This window comes from Entelurus aequoreus, linkage group LG17, assembly GCF_033978785.1.
Source record: "Entelurus aequoreus isolate RoL-2023_Sb linkage group LG17, RoL_Eaeq_v1.1, whole genome shotgun sequence".
NCBI lineage: Eukaryota > Metazoa > Chordata > Actinopteri > Syngnathiformes > Syngnathidae > Entelurus > Entelurus aequoreus.
Genome location: NC_084747.1, coordinates 2,070,206 through 2,091,391, shown reverse-complemented (window position 1 = coordinate 2,091,391; position 21,186 = coordinate 2,070,206). Strand labels below are relative to the sequence as shown.

At 27.7% G+C, this 21,186-nt stretch overlaps 1 protein-coding gene across 1 annotated transcript in view; it reads right to left on the bottom strand.

Moving 5' to 3' along the window:
• Nucleotides 1-15,067, bottom strand: part of si:dkey-215k6.1 (transmembrane protein 132C) — a 97,574-nt gene extending 82,507 nt beyond the window's left edge. Inside the window, exon 1 of the mRNA XM_062024379.1 lies at nucleotides 14,930-15,067. Within this exon, the coding sequence (XP_061880363.1) occupies nucleotides 14,930-14,994 (65 nt within the window). The 5' untranslated portion in view covers nucleotides 14,995-15,067. The remainder of the gene's footprint in view (nucleotides 1-14,929) is intronic.
• Nucleotides 15,068-21,186: the final 6,119 nt, after the last annotated feature.

Here is a 21,186-nt window from a genome sequence, read left to right as displayed (position 1 = left end):
TACTCATGTTATACTCGCTCTATAAATGTTATACTCATGTTATACTCGCTCTATAAATGTTATACTCATGTTATACTCGCTCTATAAATGTTATACTCGGCCTACAAATGTTATACTCACTCTACAAATGTTATAGTCAGCCTACAAATGTTATACTCAGCCTACAAATGTTATACTCGTATATATATATATATATATATATATATATATATATATATATATATATATATATATATATATATATATATATATATATATATATATATATATATATATATATATATATATATATATATATATATATATATATACTAGTACTGTAAATATTAGTATTGTAAATACTAGAACTGTAAATACTTGTACTGTAAATACTAGTGCTGTAAATACTTGTACTTTAAATACTAGTACTTTAAATACTAGTACTGTAAATACTAGTACTGTCAATACTAGTACTGTAAATGTTTGTACTGTAAATACTAGTACTGTCAATACTAATACTGTAAATGCTTGTACTGTAAATACTAGTACTGTAAATAATAGTACTGCAATATTGTCAGGAAGATACTGCAAAACACGTCTAAAATGTGAAAACCTGTGCAACATGAGTATGACATGTGTGCAACATGTGTGCAACATGGGTATGACATGTGTGCAACATGTGTGCAACATGGGTATGACATGTGTGCAACATGGGCATGACATGTGTGCAACATGGGCATGACATGTGTGCAACATGGGCATGACATGTGTGCAACATGTGTGCAACATGGGCATGACATGTGTGCAACATGGGTATGACATGTGTGCAACATGGGCATGACATGTGTGCAACATGTGTGCAACATGGGCATGACATGTGTGCAACATGGGTATGACATGTGTGCAACATGGGCATGACATGTGTGCAACATGTGTGCAACATGGGCATGACATGTGTGCAACATGAGTACAACATGTGTGCAACATGGGTAAGACGTGTGCAACATGGGTACGACATGTGTGCAACATGTCCATGCCACGTGCACAACACGTTTACAGCACATTTGCAAAATGTGTACCACATATGCACAACATGTGTACAACATGTGTGTACAGTAGGTGCACAACATGTGAGCAAAATGTGTAGAATATATACATACCATGTGCACAATATGTGCAACATATTTAGGAAATGTGAACAAAATATGTACAACGTCTTTGAAATACATGTACACAGCATTTGTACAACTTGTGTACAACATGTGTGTGTAGCACGTGTGCAACATGTATGCAACATGTGTGTGTAGCACGTGTGCAACATGTGTGTGTAGCACGTGAGCAACATGTATGCAACATGTGTGTGTAGCACGTGTGCAACATGTATGCAACATTGTATGCAACATGTGTGCAACATATATGCAACATTGTATGCAACATGTGTGCAACATGTATGCAACATTGTATGCAACATGTATGCAACATGTGTGCAACATGCATGCAAAATTGTATGCAACATGTGTGCAACATGCATGCAACATTGTATGCAACATTAGTGCAACATATATGCAACATTGTATGCAACATGTGTGCAACATGTATGCAACATTGCATGCAACATGTATGCAACATGTGTGCAGCATGTATGCAACATTGTATGCAACATGTATGCAACATGTATGCAACATTGTATGCAACATGTGTGCAACATGTATGCAACATTGTATGCAACATGTATGCAACATTGCCACGCTTGATACTTCAAATGCAACTACAGCCATCTTTGGGGAGTTCATTTAAGTCGTTATAATGAACAAATATTAACTTTGCTCTAATAAATATGTCAAACAAATATGTGCTGATTGACTTCCAAGTGTGTGTGTGTGTGTGTGTGTGTGTGTGTGTGTGTGTGTGTGTGTGTGTGTGTGTGTGTGTGTGTGTGTGTGTGTGTGTGTGTGTGTGTGTGTGTGTGTGTGTGTGTGTGTGTGTGTGTGTGAGGCAATTAGGTAATCAACAGCTGCAGCAGACAGACAGGAAGCAGCTCGTTAGAAGTGAGGCGTAGATGCAAATAGATGAGGAGAAGAAGGGGGCGGAGTCACGCGTGGGAAGAAAGAAGGTGGAAGGAAGGCGAGGGAAGAAGGAGACGCGAGGACACCTGCGCTTGTCAGGGGAGACATTTTGAAGGTTTCACTGACATCCGTCACCTTCTTGTGACATAAAACATCTCTATGCTTCCCGTACACAAAACACACGACATATCGGAGCTTTTCGTCCTACCACTCACACACTGGAGATGTGAAAAGGGGGAGAAAAAATGGTATGAAACTATTGTTAGCAAGTGAGCTAGTTGATAATATTTGTAAAAAGCTGATTAATTCAGCTTAATTAAACACTTTTTGACTACTTTTGGATTGTTTTGTGTCATGTTTGTTTGTTGGTTGCTATTCTGACTGTTGCTGGTTTTTAAATTGGACTTGTATTATTATTGTATTATTGTGTATTATTGTGTTGGTTTGATTAAATAAAATTAAAAACATAAAACAAATTAAAATTACAATTAAAAATTACAAATTACAAATTAAAAATTAAATGTATATATAAAATTAAAACATTTTTTATTGCTATTGACATTTTTTAAGTATTTCACAGATGATTAAAACATTTTCTAAATGTATTTAATATTTGTCTACATTTTTTAAATATATTTAATATTTGTCTACATTTTGTAAATACATTTAATATTTGTTAAATTTTTCAAAATGTATTTAATATTTGTCAAAATGTTCAAAATGTTTTTAATATTCGTCAAAATGTTCTAAATGTTGTTAATATTTGTCAAAATTTTCCAAATGTATTTAATATTTGTCAAAATCTTCGAAATGTATTTAATATTTGTCAACATTTTGTAAATGTATTTAATATTTGTCAAATTTTTCAAAATGTATTTAATATTTGTCAAAATGTTCGAAATGTTTTTATTATTCGTCAAAATGTTCTAAATGTTCTTAATAATTGTCAAAATTGTCTAAATGTATTTAATATTTGTCTACATTTTCTAAATGTATTTAATATTTGTCTACATTTTGTAAATGTATTTCATATTTGTTACATTTTTCAAAATGTATTTAATATTTGTCAAAATGTTCAAAATGTTTTTAATATTCGTCAACATTTTCTAAATGTTCTTAATATTGTCAAAATTTTCCAAATGTATTTAATATCTGTCTACATTTTCTAAATGTATTTAATATTTGTCAAATTTTTCAAAATGTATTTAATATTTGTCAAAATGTTCAAAATGTTTTTAATATTCGTCAACATTTTCTAAATGTTCTTAATATTTGTCAAAATTTTCCAAATGTATTTAATATTTGTCAAAATCTTCGAAATGTATTTAATATTTGTCCACATTTTCTAAATGTATTTAATATTTGTCAAATTTTTCAAAATGTATTTAATATTTGTCAAAATTTTCGAAATGTTTTTATTATTCGTCAAAATGTTCTAAATGTTCTTAATATTTGTCAAAATTTTCTAAATGTATTTAATATTTGTCAAACTCTTCGAAATGTATTTAATATTTGTCAACATTTTCTAAATATATTTAATTTTTGTCAAATTTTTCAAAATGGATTTAATATTTGTCAAAATGTTCGAAATGTTTTTATTATTCGTCAAAGTGTTCTAAATGTTCTTAATATTTGTCAAAATTTTCTAAATGTATTTAATATTTGTCTACATTTTCAAAATGTATTTAATATTTGTCTACATTTTGTAAATGTATTTAATATTTGTCTACATTTTCTAAATGTATTTAATATTTGTCAAATTTTTCAAAATGTATACAATATTTTTCAAATTGTTCAAAATGTTTTTATTAATCGTCCAATTTTTCAAAATGTTCTTAATATTTGTCACAATGTTCTAAATGTATTTCATATTTTTCAAAATGTTCTAAATGTGTTTAACATTTGTAACATCTTTCTAAAAGTATTTAATATTTGTCAAATTTTTTAAAATGTATTTAATATTTGTCAAATGTTTCTAAATGTAGCTAATATTTGTAAATGTTTTCAAAATATATTTATATTTCTCAAAATGTACTAAATATATTTAATAATTGTCAACATTTTCTAATTGTATTTAATATTTGTAAAAAAAAAAGTTTTTGTTTTTGTTTTGTTTTTTAATAAAAGAAAAATGTAATTTAATCAAATTTTTCAATAATGAAATCCCTTGATTCAGTACAATTATCCATTAGACCTGGCAGGTGCCAACACGCTCGCTAGCTTAGCATCATTCCATCGCTCAGTGCTGTGACCTCCATCTCACACACACACACACACACACACACACACACACACACACACACACACACACACACACACACACACACACACACACACACACACACACACACACACACACACACACACACACACACACACACAGTTTGTAGGCCATGCTTTAAATAAGGACTTTATTCTGGTCACCTCGCCAAACACCCGTGGGAGCTAGCATAGCGGCGCACCTGGCTAATGAAGGCGAGCCGCCGTGTCGCAGTCGCCGTCCTCGGAGGTGTCCCACATAGCGCTAACCCGCCGTCCCCCGGCGGACGACAAGGTGCGAAGACGAGATACGAAACTCCCGCGGCGCCATGTTGTCGGCGCTCTCCGGGCTAAAGAGCGCCCCCCCCCCCCCCCCCCCCACACATCCCCACCAGGCCGCCGCCTTTAATTGATTCCATTCATCGCATTAATCAAAAAAGTCGCGCTCGACACGCACCAGCGACGACGGCAAAGCCAAACAAAAATGGCGTAAATGGCGAGGGGGGGGGGGGGGGGGGGGCGGTCTTCCGGGACGCGGCCTGAGGCGCAGAATGGAAAAAAAAAAGATGCTAAAAAAACGCTACCTGTGAAGAAGTTTAGTTTGATTAAAATGCGCCTCAGTTTTATATTTGACTGTGTCTTCATGCTAATGCTAGCATGCTACATTTTTACGCTAGCATTTTAGCTCGTTTTATCCATTTTATCCAGTCATTTTTATTAGTGGCGTCATTTTAAAAGTATGCTTACTTCACCTATATTAGCATGCTAATGTTAGCATGTTAGTTTGTTTCAAGTGCGGCTCTATTTTTACATGTTACTGTGTCTTCATGCTAACGCTAGAATGCTACAATTTTGTGCTAGCATTTTAGCTCGTTTTATCCATTTGTCCAATCTATACATCATACATTTTTATTAATGGCGTCATTTTAAAAGTATGCTTACTTCTCCTATATTAGCATGCTAATGTTAGCATGTTAGTTTGTTTCAAGTGCGGCTCTATTTTTACATGTTACTGTGTCTTCATGCTAACGCTAGAATGCTACAATTTTATGCTAGCATTTTAGCTCGTTTTATCCATTTGTCCAATCTTTACATCATAAATTTTAAAAGTATGCTTACTTCTCTTATATCAGCATGCTACATTTTTATGCTAGCATTTTAGCTCGTTTTATGCATTTATATAAACCTATGAATCGTGAAATTTTATTACTGGCGTCATTTTAAAAGTATGCTTACTTCTCCTATATTAGCATGCTAACGTTAGCATGTGAGGTTGTTTCAAGTGCGGCTCTATTTTTACATGTTACTGTGTCTTCATGCTTATGCTAGAATGCTACATTTTTACGCTACCATTTTAGCTCGTTTTTTTCCATTCATCCAAACCTATAAATCCTGAATTTTTATTAGTGCCGTCATTTTAAAAGTATGCTTACTTCTCCTATATTAGCATGTTAATGTTAGCATGCTACATTTTTATGCTAGCATTTTAGCTCGTTTTATCCATTAATCCAAACCTATAAATCATTCATTTTTATAAGTGGCGTCATTTTAAAAGTATGCTTACTTCTCCTATATTAGCATGCTAATGGTAGCATGTTAGTTTGTTTAAAGTGCAGCTCTATTTTTACATGTTACTGAGTCTTCATGCTAATGTACGTTCACTTCCCCTTTTATCTTAGCATGCTAACATTTTATGCAAACTTTTTTAACAAATTTATGTTTAAACCTAAAAATCATGCATTTTTTATATTTGGTGTCATCTTAGAGGTATGCTAACTTCCCCGATATCATTAGCATGCTAACGTTTTAACAACTTTTTTTATGTTCAAACCTAAAAATCATCATTAAGATTATTGGCGTCATCTTAGAAGTATGCTAACTTCCCTTAATATCTTAGCATGCCAAAAATGTACGCAAACCTTTTAACAAATGTATGTTAAAACCTAAAAATTTAGAATTTGGATTTTTGGCACCATTTTAAAAATGTGCTAACTTTTCCTTTGTTATCATGCTAACATTAGGATGCTAAAGTTTTACGCAATTTTTTTTAACAAATGTATGTTAAAACCAAAAAATGTAGAATTTGGATTATTGGCACCATATTAGAAATTTGCTAACTTTTCTTTTGTTATCATGCTAACATCAGAATGCTAATGTCTTACGCTAGCATGTTTTTCATTTTGAACATTTAAAACCTCAAATTCATGTGGGTTTTGAGACATGTTAACCTTTTATGCTAACTTTTTAACAAATGTCGTACGTTTGAACCTAAAAATCGTGATTTTTTTTCTATTAGTGGCGTCATTTTAGAAGTATTTTTACTTCTCCTATATTAGCATGCCAGTGTTAGCATGTTAGTTTGTTTAAAGTGTGGCTCTATCTTTATTGGCCCTCGACATTTTTAAAAAGTGAATTTTACTGTGTCCTCATGCTAACGCTAGCATGCTACATTTTTATGCTGGCATTTTAGCTCATTTTAACCATTTGAACCATGATCACTTGCAGAAGTTAGCATGCTGGCATTTTATACTATAATTTGTTTGTTAATTTTATTTGTATAAACCTAAAAACAAATGGCTTTCGATACTTGTCGATAATTTGAAAGAACGCTAACTTTCTTGGTGTTACGATGCTAACGTTACCATGCTAACTTTTCATGCTAGCATTTTAGCTAATTTTGATGATTTAAACATAGAATGTGGTTTTGAGACCGGTCCCAATCTTGCAAGTATGCAAAGAGATCCTAAGCTAACATTAGCATGCTAACATTGAATACAATTTGATACATTATGTACACTTTTATAGTATTTGCAAGTTTGTTGAATTTGATTTGCCTAATGCTTCTTGTACTTCTAACTTTCTTTGTTTTGATGGTTTTGGGGCAGGATTGTGTCGATCTCTAAATCTAAATCAAGACTTAAGTTAGTTTGACGATAAATCCACTTTTTATCGCTCAAACCCTGTTACAAATGTTCCTTCTCCAAGATGATCAAAACCAGAAACATTTAATGCTAACTTTGACTTTGTGCCGTAGGAAAGATTGTCCACAGAAGACGGCGTCCACCAAACGTATTCATGGCGGTCCCTCACACGTAAAAGGGAATGGAATGTGAGGTTTGGTTTTAGCCGGTTTACAAAATTCAAATGTCAAAATAGCACTTGGTCATATTTCCATATTCAGCTCCCACATTCCTGTCAGGCTGCATAAATGCATGCAAAACACACACACACACACACACACACAAACACACACACGCACATGCGCACACACACACACATTTTCTTGTATTTCTTACCTTCTTGGGACCTCCTTCCTCTTTAGGGCCACCCTTTCTAGATACATCAAGATTTGTATTTACAACATTAATAATATATACATACCATGCAAATATACAAAAAGGTAAGCTTTTATTTCATTATTTTTTTTATTTAATATTTGTCAAAATTTTCTAAATGGAGAATGTTGACAAATATTAAATATATTTGTTAAAATGTTCTCAATGTATTTAATATTTGTAATTGTTTTCTAAATGTATTTGAATTTGTCAAAATTGTCTAAATATATTTAATATTTGTAAACATTTTCTAAATGTATTTAATATTGGCCAACATTTTCTAAATGTATTTAATAATTGTCAAAATGTTCTAAATGTATTTAATGTTTGTAAAAATTGTCTAAATGTATTTAATATCCGTCAAAATGTTCTAAATGCATGTAATATTTGTATTTTTTTCCTGAATGTGTTTAAATTTGTCAAAATTTTCCAAATATATTTAATATTAGTCAACATTTTTCTAAATGTATTTAATATTTGTTAACATTTTTTAAATGTATTTAATATTTGTATTTTTTTTCTAAATGGATTTAGATTTGTCAAAATTGTCTAAATCTATTTCATATTCATCAACATTTTTAAATGAATTTAATTTTTGTAAAGATTTTCAAAATATATTTCATATTCATCAAAAATGTCTTAATGCATTTAATATTTGTCAAAAAAAAGTAAATGTATTTAGTATTCCTAAAAATATTTGTAAATGTATTTAGTATTCCTAAAAATATTTGTAAATGTATTTAATATGTGTCAATATTTTCTAAATGTATTTTATATTTTTCAACATTTTCTAAATGTATTTAATATTTGTCAAAAAATTCTAAATGTATTTAGTATTTCTAAAAATATTTTAAATGTATTTAATGTGTCAACATTTTCTAAATGTATTTAATATTTGTCAAAATTTTCTAAATGTATTTAATATTTGTCAAAATGTTCTAAATGTATTTAATATTTGTCTACATTTTCTAAATGTATTTAATATGTGTCTACATTTTCTAAATGTATTTAAATATTTTTCAAATATTTCAAAATGTATTTAATGTTTGTCAAAATGTTGGAAATGTTTTTAATGTTTGTCAAAATGTTGGAAATGTTTTTAATATTCTTAAATTCTTTCTAAATTTACTTAATATTTTTCCACATTTTTTAAAATATTTGAAAAATGTTCTAAATGTATTTCATATTTATAAAATGTTTCTAAATGTATTTAATATTTGTAAAATGTTTCTAAATGTAGCTAATATTTTTAAAGATTTTCAGAATGTATTTAATATTTGTCAAAATGTTCTAAATGTATTTAATATTTGTCTACATTTTCTAAATGTATTTAATATTTTTCAAATATTTCAAAATGTATTTAATGTTTTTCAAAATGTTGGAAATGTTTTTAATATTCGTAAATTCTTTCTAAATTTACTTAATATTTTTCCACATTTTTTAAATGTATTTCATATTTTTCAAAATGTTCTAAATGTATTTCATATTTATAAAATGTTTCTAAATGTATTTAATATTTGTAAAATGTTTCTAAATGTAGCTAATATTTGTAAAGATTTTCGAAATGTATTTAATATTTGTCAAAATGTTCTAAATGTATTTAATATTTGTCTACATTTTCTAGATGTATTTAATATTTTTCTACATTTTCTAAATGTATTTAATATTTTTCAAATATTTCAAAATGTATTTAATGTTTGTCAAAATGTTGGAAATGTTTTTAATATTCGTAAATTTTTTCTAAATTTAGTTAATATTTTTCCACATTTTTTAAATGTATTTCATATTTTTCAAAATGTTCTAAATGTATTTCATATTTATAAAATGTTTCTAAATGTGTTTAATATTTGTAAAATGTTTCTAAATGTAGCTAATATTTGTAAAGATTTTCAGAATGTATTTAATATTTGTCAAAATGTTCTAAATGTATTTAATATGTGTCAAAAAAAACTAAATGTATTTAGTATTCCTAAAAATATTTGTAAATGTATTTAGTATTCCTAAACATATTTGTAAATGTATTTAATATGTGTCAACATTTTCTAAATGTATTTAATATTTTTCAACATTTTCTAAATGTATTTAATATTTGTCAAAAAATTCTAAATGTATTTAGTATTTCTAAAGATATTTTTAAATGTATTTAATGTGTCAACATTTTCTAAATGTATTTAATATTTGTCAACATTTTCTAAATGTATTTAATATTTGTCAAATTTTTCAAAATGTATTTAATATTTGTCTACATTTTCTAAATGTATTTAATATTTGTCTACATTTTCTAAATGTATTTAAATATTTTTCAAATATTTCAAAATGTATTTAATGTTTGTCAAAATGTTGGAAATGTTTTTAATATTCGTAAATTCTTTCTAAATTTACTTAATATTTTTCCAGTTTTTTTAAATGTATTTCATATTTTTCAAAATGTTCTAAATGTATTTCATATTTATAAAATGTTTCTAAATGTATTTAATATTTGTAAAATATTTCTAAATGTAGCTAATATTTGTAAAGATTTTAAAAATGTATTTAATATTTGTCAAAATGTTCTAAATGTTTTTAATATTCATAAATTATTTCTAAATTTACTTAATATTTTTCCACATTTTTTTTAAATGTATTTCATATTTTTCAAAATGTTCTAAATGTATTTCATATTTATAAAATGTTTCTAAATGTATTTAATATTTGTAAAATATTTCTAAATGTAGCTAATATATGTAAAGATTTTCAGAATGTATTTAATATTTGTCAAAATGTTCTAAATGTATTTAATATTTGTCAATAAAAATGTAAATGTATTTAGTATTCCTAAAAATATTTGTAAATATATTTAGTATTCCTAAAAATATTTTTAAATGTATTTAATATGTGTCAACATTTTCTAAATGTATTTAATATTTTTTCAACATTTTCTAAATGTATTTAATATTTGTCAAAAAATTCTAAATGTATTTAGTATTTCTAAAGATATTTTTAAATGTATTTAATGTGTCAAAATTTTCTAAATGTATTTAATATTTGTCAAATTTTTCAAAATGTATTTAATATTTTTCTACATTTTCTAAATGTATTTAATATTTGTCTACATTTTCTAAATGTATTTAAATATTTTTCAAATATTTCAAAATGTATTTAATGTTTGTCAAAATGTTGGAAATGTTTTTAATATTCGTGAATTCTTTCTAAATTTACTTAATATTTTTCCACGTTTTTTAAATGTATTTCATATTTTTCAATATGTTCTAAATGTATTTCATATTTATAAAATGTTTCTAAATGTATTTAATATTTGTAAAATATTTCTAAATGTAGTTAATATTTGTAAAGATTTTAAAAATGTATTTAATATTTGTCAAAATGTTCTAAATGTTTTTAATATTCGTAAATTCTTTCTAAATTTACTTAATATTTTTCCACATTTTTTAAATGTATTTCATATTTTTCAAAATGTTCTAAATGTATTTCATATTTATAAAATGTTTCTAAATGTATTTAATATTTGTAAAATGTTTCCAAATGTAGCTAATATTTGTAAAGATTTTCAGAATGTATTTAATATTTTTCAAAATGTTCTAAATACATTTAATATTTGTCAACATTCTCTAATTGCATTTCATATTTGTCCAAATTTTCTGAATGTATTTAATATTTGTCAAAATGTTGTTATTGTATTTAATATTTGTAAAAAAAAAAAAAAAAATTGTTTGTTTGGTGTTTTTTTTTTTCAAGAGGTCAATAAAAACTAGTTTTTTTTTTAAATAGAGGATCTCTGATCAGTGTTTCTTTTTCATTAGGTCATTAAAAGTGGCTAAACATGGTATGATAATTATGATAGATGTCACCAGCAGGGGTGCAAATGAGACATTGTCTATTAGATGCAATGTTATTGATTTACGTCATCACTTGTTCACACCTCCTCATATGGAAGATACTTTTCCTTGTTGGTGTCTCAAGAAGGGTAGAAACACAAGAACACACACACACACACACCCACACACACACGCACACACGTTCTCACCCACACACATATTGTATTATATTACACTATATATTGTATTATAGTGTAGTTTATATGTATGTATATATGTGCATGATGTCATATCCAAAGACAAAAAGATCAAGTAGGAGTACCGCGTTGTATCCAATCTTTTTTTTTTCCTCAGGCAGAAAATGAATTTATTGTGCGTGATTAATTGTGAGCTCTGCTAATCTTTCCCACGCTCATTCATAAAACCCAAAGCAAAAAGCCCGGACTAATATCTCTCATTAGAGATTAATACCCACCAGCTCCTTTTAATTAGCCGGCCTGCCCACACCATCGCTGCCACAACAAGCCTCTCGTCTCGCTTTTATCGTGTGTGAGTGTGTGTGGTGGGTGTGTGTGTGTGTGTGTGTGTGCGTGTGTGTGTGTGTGTCTTCCCACTCCCTTTCAGGCAAAACTGGACAACCATGCATTAAATACTGTACATTACCTTTTGCACTATATTCATTTATATTATTATGTGTTGTCAACTTTGTACTTTTTTTTAATTATTATTATTATTTTTGTATGTCATTGCCTGAAATAAATAAATAAATAAATGAATGAATGAAAATGAAAATGTGCAAAGCCTCACTCCCACGTCCTGGTCTTCATGTCTCAGGGTAATCAGGAAGTTAGCGTATCGATGCTTTCTGTTGCTTTCATGCTAGCACTGAAACACTATGAGAATTGTCTTGGTCCGACTTTTATTTTGAAGGCACCTTTTTGGGAAAGAGAGCCCAATGGACTCTTGGGACTAAGATTGTGGTTTCGATTCAGGCCCAAAGTCAGTACATGAACTTTTGTGGGGGGGGAATCAGACTCTTCGTCGTGGTTGACGTAATGATGATAAAACTTTGTCGAATTCATAAAATGTGTCAAAATTATCAAAATATATCAAACATTTCTAAATATATTTAATATTTGTCAACATTATCAAAAGGATCAAATTGATCAAAGTTAAACAAATTATGCCAAAATGATCCAAATCTATCAACACATATCAAAAGTGTTCATTTCTATTAAACTGTAACGAAAATGTATATCAAATATTTTAAAATTATTAAAATACATTCAAATTTTTCAAATATACCAAAAATAAAAAATATCTAAATTGTTTGTCAAAAGTAAAAAAAAAATGTGCCAAAATGATCAAATTGATGAAAATAGACCAAAAGTAATAATTTGTATGAAACTGTATAAAAATGTATTCAAAGTGTGTAAAAAATATCAAAATGTATCAACATTTTCAAATAAATCAAAATGAATCAAAAATGTTCAAAAACATATGAATATTATAATGATTAAGATGATCAAAATGTATCAAAAATGTATAAAATGTATCAACATGATCCAAATGTATTAAAATGTATTTACAATGTGTCAAAATGATCAACAAAAATAAAATGTATCAAAATGTGTCAACATAAATCGATATGCATCAAAATCTATTTAAAAAGTGTAAAAATATTGAAAACATGTCAAATTTATTGGAATTATCTAATTAATCAAAAATATGTCAAAATCTATTCAAATGTGACAATATTTTCTAAATGTGTCAACATGTTTCAAAATTAATAATTGTGTCAAAATGTATTCAAAATGTGTCGGAATTATGAAGATATTTAAAAATGTTCAAATATAGCGACATTATCAAAATGTATGAACATAAATCAAAATGTATCAAAATGTGCCCAAATCATCAAAATGTATGAACATAAATCAAAATGTATCCAAGTGTATTTAAAAAAGGGTAACAATGATTAAAATGTCAAATTCATTAAAATTATCAAATTGATTAAAATATGTCAAAATCTATTCAAATGTGACAACATTTTCAAAATGTGTCAACGTGTATGAAAAGTATTAATTTGTGTCAACACATATTCAAAATATATCTAAAATGTGTCAAAATTATCAAGATATTTAAACATTTTTAAATATATCAAAATTGTCAAGATGTATCAACTTAAATCAAAATGTATCAAAATGTGCCAAAATTATCAAAATGTATCAAAATGTATCAAAATGTATCAAAATGTATCAAAATGTATCCAAATGTATCAAAATGTATTTCAAAAGGGTTAAAATAATTGTAATTTGTCAAAAATTTTGAAATGATCAAATTGATTAAAAGGTGTCAAAATCTATTAAAATTTAAAAAATTGTCAAAATGTGTCAACATGTATCAACAGTATTAATTTGTGTCAAAATGTATTCAACAAGTGTCAAAATATCACGATATTCTAAAAAAGTTCAAATATATCAAAATTATAAAAATGTATCAAAATGATCACCCATACCAAAATGTATAAAAATGTGCCAAAATTATCTAAATTTATCAACATAAATCAAAATGTATTTGAAAATGTAAAAATAATTAAAATAAATAAAAATTATTAAAATGTATCAAAATGATCAACTATAACATTTATCAAAATGTATTAGAATGTGCCAAAATTATCAAAATGTATCAACATAAATACAAATGTAACAAAATGAATTAAAAAGTGTCAAAATAATTAAAATATCTAAAAAATTATTGAAATTATCAAATTGATCAAAATGTGTCAAAATCGAATAAAATGTGACAAAAAATATCCAAATGTGTCAACATTTATCAAAAGTATTAATTTGTGTAAAAATGTATTCAAAATGTGTCAAAATTATCGAGATATCTAGAAATTTTAAAATATATCAAAATCATCAAAATGTATCAAAATTATCAAAATGTATCAACATGTTTTAAAAAAGTGTCAAAATAATTAAAACATGTCAACCTTATTAAAATGATCATATTAATCAAAAATATGTCAACTTCTATTAAAATGTGACAAAATTATCAAAATGTGTCAACATGTATCAAAAGTATTAATTTGTGTCAAAATGTATTGAAAATGTTTAAAATGTTCTAATACATTAAAATATATGAAAATGTTCAAAAACTATCAAAATCATCAAATTGAATGAAAACGTATCAGACTATTATAAATAGCGTACAAATAACGAGAAAGATGCTAAAGCTAACAGCTAACTAAATATGGCAGATTTTCCACGACAACTCGTGTTGGTTATGCTAATTGCTAGCATCAATGCTAACGCTAGCTTGACAAATAAAGTGATTGCTACCTGAAATGAACTAAACCAACTCTTCTATTTCATTAAGCGCAGAGTTGTTGACAAAAGATAATGACATTGGCATTGGCAGCTGCGGCTGTAGGCAACCGCCAAAGCGTGGTCCAAAATGGCCGACTCCCTCTTACCTGTCGGCCGTGGAGGAGGACTTCCTCTGGCACATGACCGCCAAGGACCCGCCTCCTGCCGCCATTTCCTGTTTGATCTCCCAGGCCACCACGTCGCTGGGCTTCACCGCCAGGAAGCTGACGCCCGACTGGAACCACACCCTGCAACGCAACAACACCCGTCAGTCACAGTGGTAACACAATGGACCTCAGCACATCGTCACGGCAACGCTTCCTGGGAATGTCTGAATCAGAATCTTTGTCTTTTTTTTCAATAGGGCAATAAAAACAGCAGAATGTTCCTGTTGAGGATCTTTGATTGGTGTTTTGTTGTCAATAGGTTGTTAAAAAAGAGCAGATTGTTCCTGTCAAATGGATCTTAGACTGGTGTTTTATGTTTTTTCTTTTTTTCAATAAGTCATTAAAAACAGCAGTGTTCATGTCAAATAGAGGATCTTTGATTTGTGTGTGTTTTTTTGTAATAGTTCCTTAAAAACAGTAGAATGTTTCTATCAAATAGACAATCTTTCACTCGTGTTTTTTTTTTTCAATAGGTCTCTAAAAACAGCAGTTTTCCTTTTAAATAGAGGATCTTTGATTGGTGTTTCTTTTTCAATAGGTCGTTAAAAACAGCAGACGGTTCCTGTCGAATAGAAAATACATAATACATAAATAAATACATCAGTTTTATTGTCAAAATAAATAATAATGGTAATAATAATAATAATAATTAATAATAATAATAATAATTAATAAAAAGCATTAATAATTATTATTATTATTAATATTAATATTTAATAATAATAGCAATAATATTTAATAATAGTAATACATAAAAAGCGTTAATAATAATAATAATTAATAATTATTAATAATATATAATAATATTAGTAATAATATTTAATAATAATAATAATAGTAATAATATTTAATAATAATAATATCCATCCATCCATTTTCTACCACTGGTCCCTTTTCAGCTGCATTCGGGCGGAAGGCGGGGTACACCCTGGACAAGTCGCCACCTCATCGCAGGGCCGACAGACAACATTCACACACTAGGGACCATTTAGTGTTGCCAATCAACCTATCAGGTGCATGTCTTTGGAGGTGGGAGGGGCCTATCCCCAGGTGCATGTCTTTTGGAGGTGGGAGGGGCCTATCCCCAGGTGCATGTCTTTGGAGGTGGGAGGGGCCTATCCCCAGGTGCATGTCTTTGGAGGTGGGAGGGGCCTATCCCCAGGTGCATGTCTTTTGGAGGTGGGAGGGGCCTATCCCCAGGTGCATGTCTTTGGAGGTGGGAGGAAGCCGGAGTACCCGGAGGGAACCCACTCAGTCACGGGGAGAACATGCAAACTCCACACAGAAAGATCCCGAGCCCGGGATTGAACTCAGGACCTTCGTATTGTGAGGCACATGCACTAACCCCCGTCCTACCGTGCTGCCTGAGTAGGTATTAATAATAAATGAATCAAAATGTTCAAAAAAATATGAATATTATAATGATTAAGATTATCAAAATGTATCAAAAATGTATAAAATGTATCAACGTGATCAAAATGTACTAAAATGTATTTACAATGTGTCAAAATTGTCAAAATTATCAACAAAAATAAAATGCATCAAAATGTATCAAAATGTGTCGACATAAATCGAAATGTATCAAAATCTATTTAAAAAGTGTAAAAATATTGAAAACATGTCAACATTATTGGAATGATCAAATTGATCAAAAATATGTCTTAATCTATTAAAATGTGACAATATTCTGTAAATGTGTCAACATGTATCAAAATTAATAATTGCGTCAAAATGTATTCAAAATGTGTCAGAATTATGAAGATATTTAAATAACGTTCAAATATAGCAACATTATTATTATTATGTGCCAAAATTATCAAAATGTATGAACATAAATCAAAATGTATCAAAATGTATTTAAAAAAGGGTAAAAAATAATTAAAATGTCAAATTCATTAATATTATCAAATTGATTAAAATATGTCAAAATCTATTCAAACGTGACAACATTTTCAAAATGTGTCAACATGTATCAAAAGTATTCATTTGTGTCAAAATCTATTCAAAATATATCTAAAATATGTCAACATTATCAAGTATTATCAACATGATCAAAATCATCAAAATGTATCAATATTATCAAAATGTATCAATATTATCAAAATGTATCAACATGTTTTAAAAAAGTGTCAAAATAATTAAAACATGTACATGCACTAACCCCTGTGCCACCGTGCTCCCTGAGTAGGTAATAATTAACAATAATAATAATATTTATTAACAATAACAGTAATACTATTCAATAATTATAATAATAAATAATAATTATAATAATAAATAGTAATAATAATAATAATAATTTATAATAATAATATTTAATCATCATAACAGTAATAATAATAATAATAATTTATAATAATAATATTTAATCATCATAACAGTAATAATATTTAATAATAATGGTAACAATAATAATCATCATCATCAATAGCAAAGGTAATATCAAATGACAACTGCTTTAGTGGTTAAAATGAGTTTGAAAAAAAAAGAGTCCTATAAAAACATTGTCCTCCAGTGCTTTTTCAAAATTTTCTAAATGTATTTAATATTTTTCAAAATTTTCTAAATGTATTTAATATTTGTCAAAAAATTGTAAATATATTTAGTATTTCTAAAAATATTTTTAAATGTATTTAATGTGTCAAAAGTTTTTAAATGTATTTAATATTTGTCTACATTTTCTAAATGTATTTAATATTTGTCAAAATGTTCTAAATGTATTTAATATTTGTCAAATTTTTCAAAATGTATTTAATATTTGTCAAAATGTTCTAAATGTATTTAATATTGGTCTACATTTCCTAAATGTATTTAATATTTGTCGACATTTTGTTAATGTATTTAATAATTTTCAAATATTTCAAGGGGTATTTAATATTTGTCAAAATGTTATAAATGTTTTTAATGTTCGTAAATTTTTTCTAAATGTACTTAATATTTTTGAATTTCTTTTAAATTTATTTAAAGTCCTATAAAAACATTGTCCTTCAGCGCTTTGTCAAAATGTTTTAAATGTATTTAATATTCGTCAAAAAATTGTAAATATTTTTAATATTTCGAAAAATATTTTTAAAAGTATTTAATGTGTCAACATTTTCTAAATGTATTTAATATTTTTCTACATTTTCTAATGTATTTAATATTTGTCAAAATGTTCTAAATGTATTTAATATTTGTCAAATTTTTCAAAATGTATTTAATATTTGTCAAAATGTTCTAAATGTATTTAATATTTGTCTACATTTTCTAAATGTATTTAATATTTGTCAAAATGTTCTAAATGTTTTTAATATTTTTCAAATATTTCAAAATGTATTTAATATTTGTCAAAATGTTCTAAATGTATTTAATATTTGTCTACATTTTCTAAATGTATTTAATATTTTTGACATTTTCTAAATGTATTTAATATTTTTCAAATATTTCAAAATATATTTAATATTTGTCAAAATGTTCGAAATGTATTTAATATTTGTCAAAATGTTCGAAATGTTTTTAATGTTCGTAATTTTTTTCTAAATGTACTTAATATTTTTCTAAAATGTTTAAATGTATTTAAAGTCTTATAAAAACATTGTCCTCCAGCGCTGGTGGGTGGAGCTAGAGTGCACGTGTGCAGCCGCGCGTAGGCTAGCTAGCACAATGGCTAGCTGTGTTCCGGCAGGACGCTGCTAATGTAATCCGCACACTTTGCTGTTCCGATTCCGGGATCCTTTCAAAAAAAAAAAACATGCTCGCAGGCGAATGGAGCGCGCCCACGCCGCTCCTCGCACACGCGGGATTAGAGGACCTTTTTTTCTTTTTTCTGGGCCAACAAAGACGCGCAACAATGGCGGTGGGCCGCTGGCTGCCGTCGACGCTCGGAGCGAGTCCCCCGGTTTCAGATTAGCGAGCCAATAAAAACATCTTTTTTTAGAGGAGGCTCAAAGTTTGTACATCAAACACCGTCACAACGCAGCAGAATTACCTTTTGTTTGTCTTTACGGATCAGCTTTCTTCTCCTAAAAAATGATGTTTCACACCAACAAACGTCTCCATTTTTAATACTTAAACTCTCTTATTTGTAGGAACTGAAAAGCTAACAGTTAGCACGCTCGGCAGAAAGCGTCAAGTAACAAAAAACATGAGCGAAAAGCTAGCATGCTAACAGTACTATGCTAACATGCTAACAATTGCATGTTTACAGTCAGCGTCATAGAAATACCAAAATACGTGACTGTTAAATTAGCTTTCAAAGCTAGCATGCTCGTGTTAGCATGTTAAAATGCTAATTGTGTTACACATCAAGTCCGATTAACTGAAATGCTAACAGTTAGCACGCTCGGCAGAAAGCGTCAAGTAACAAAAAACATGAGCGAAAAGCTAGCATGCTAACAGTACTATGCTAACATGCTAACAATTGCATGTTTACAGTCAGCGTCATAGAAATACCAAAATACGTGACTGTTAAATTAGCTTTCAAAGCTAGCATGCTCATGTTAGCATGTTAAAATGCTAATTGTGTTACACATCAAGTCCCAGGAACTGAAATGCTAACAGTTAGCACGCTCGCCAGAAAGCGTCAAGTAACAAAAAATATTAGCGAAAACTATTATCACTAATAATGATAATATAATGATTATATTATTATTATTATTATTATTATTATTATTATTATTATTATTATTATTATTATTATTATTATTATTATTATTATTATTATTATTATTATTTGATGTCATTGTATTTATTTTTCAATTATCCTTATGAACATTTTAATGTTTGTTATTATTATTATAACTGTTATTAGTAGATTGCTGTACTTATTTTAGTAGACATAATTATATTATTATTTGTATTCTTTGTTTTTTATCCATTGTTATTGTTATTGTTGTCATCCAAAAGGGTGAAACAAGCGCTCTACTTGAACTGGAACCTTCCGTCACAAGCAGATGCTTCCTGTTATGATTTGATAATCAACCACCTTGATTCTTGGCCGATGCTCGTTTATCATCGCTAATTATGCAAATGAATACGCTCATTATGCACTCTGAGACCATCAGCTCTGCTTTTATGATTGGCTCATGATCATTCTTTGTTTCATCTTCTTTTACACTTTGTTGTTATGCACGACATTAATATTTACTACTTTTAATTGGTAACACTTTTATCATATACTAATAACATCTAGTGCTGATTTTTCTATTGTATTGTTTTTTTATTCATTATTTGCATTCTTTTTTTGTATATGATACTTAAATATGATTATGAATCTGAATGTATCATGTATAGATAGTAATGATTAAAACACACTTAGAAAAATATACCAAATACGCAAAAATGTTTCAAAATATTGGTATCCTAAAAGTAAAATAAATGACAAAATATATGGTGAAGAATGAAAATAAAATAAAAAACAAAACTGACTAAATTGTATAAATAATATTATTCTCATAACATACACACAATTAAAGAAAACAACAATATGGTAATAGATACAATTAAAAATATTAAAAAATATATTAAAAAGATCCAAGTTTAATTTTTTTCAAATTATTTAATTTGTATTTATTTTTTTCCTCTCTAGTTTTTCAAATGTTTTAAATTTTCAAATTTCAATTTGTTTCCCAATTTTTCTTAAAATGTTTCCTAATGTATTTCCTTTTTTCAATTGATTGTCATTTTTTCAAATTTTAACAATTGTGTCCCAATTTTTCTTCATTGTTTTCCCTATTTTATTTTATTTTTTCTTGTTTTCAAATTTTTTTAAATTTTAAAAAATTGTTTTTAAATATTTTTTTCTTTATTTTTCCCTATTTTTTCTTTTTTTTTTGTTGCATTTTGTCTCCATTTTTTAAATTTTGAAAATATTTTCCCAATTGTTTATTTTTAGATTCCCAATTTCTTCAATTTGTTTTCCACTTTCTTTTACCATTTTTAATCTTTATTTCCCAACTGTTTCTCATAGTTTTCAATTGCTTTAAATGTTTTCCTTTTTTTTCCATTTTTTTCAATTTAAAAAAAAAAGTTTTTTTCCTATTTATTTTCATTTTTTTCCAGTTTAAAAAAAAATTAAAAAACTCAATTTCTTCCCAATTTTTATTTTTTGTTTACCATTTGTTTCTATTGTTCCATATTTTTCCTTTTTTTCCCATTTTTTTATTTATTTTTTTTTTTTTTCTTGTCCTGTACAGCTACTCAGACAAATCATATTGTTG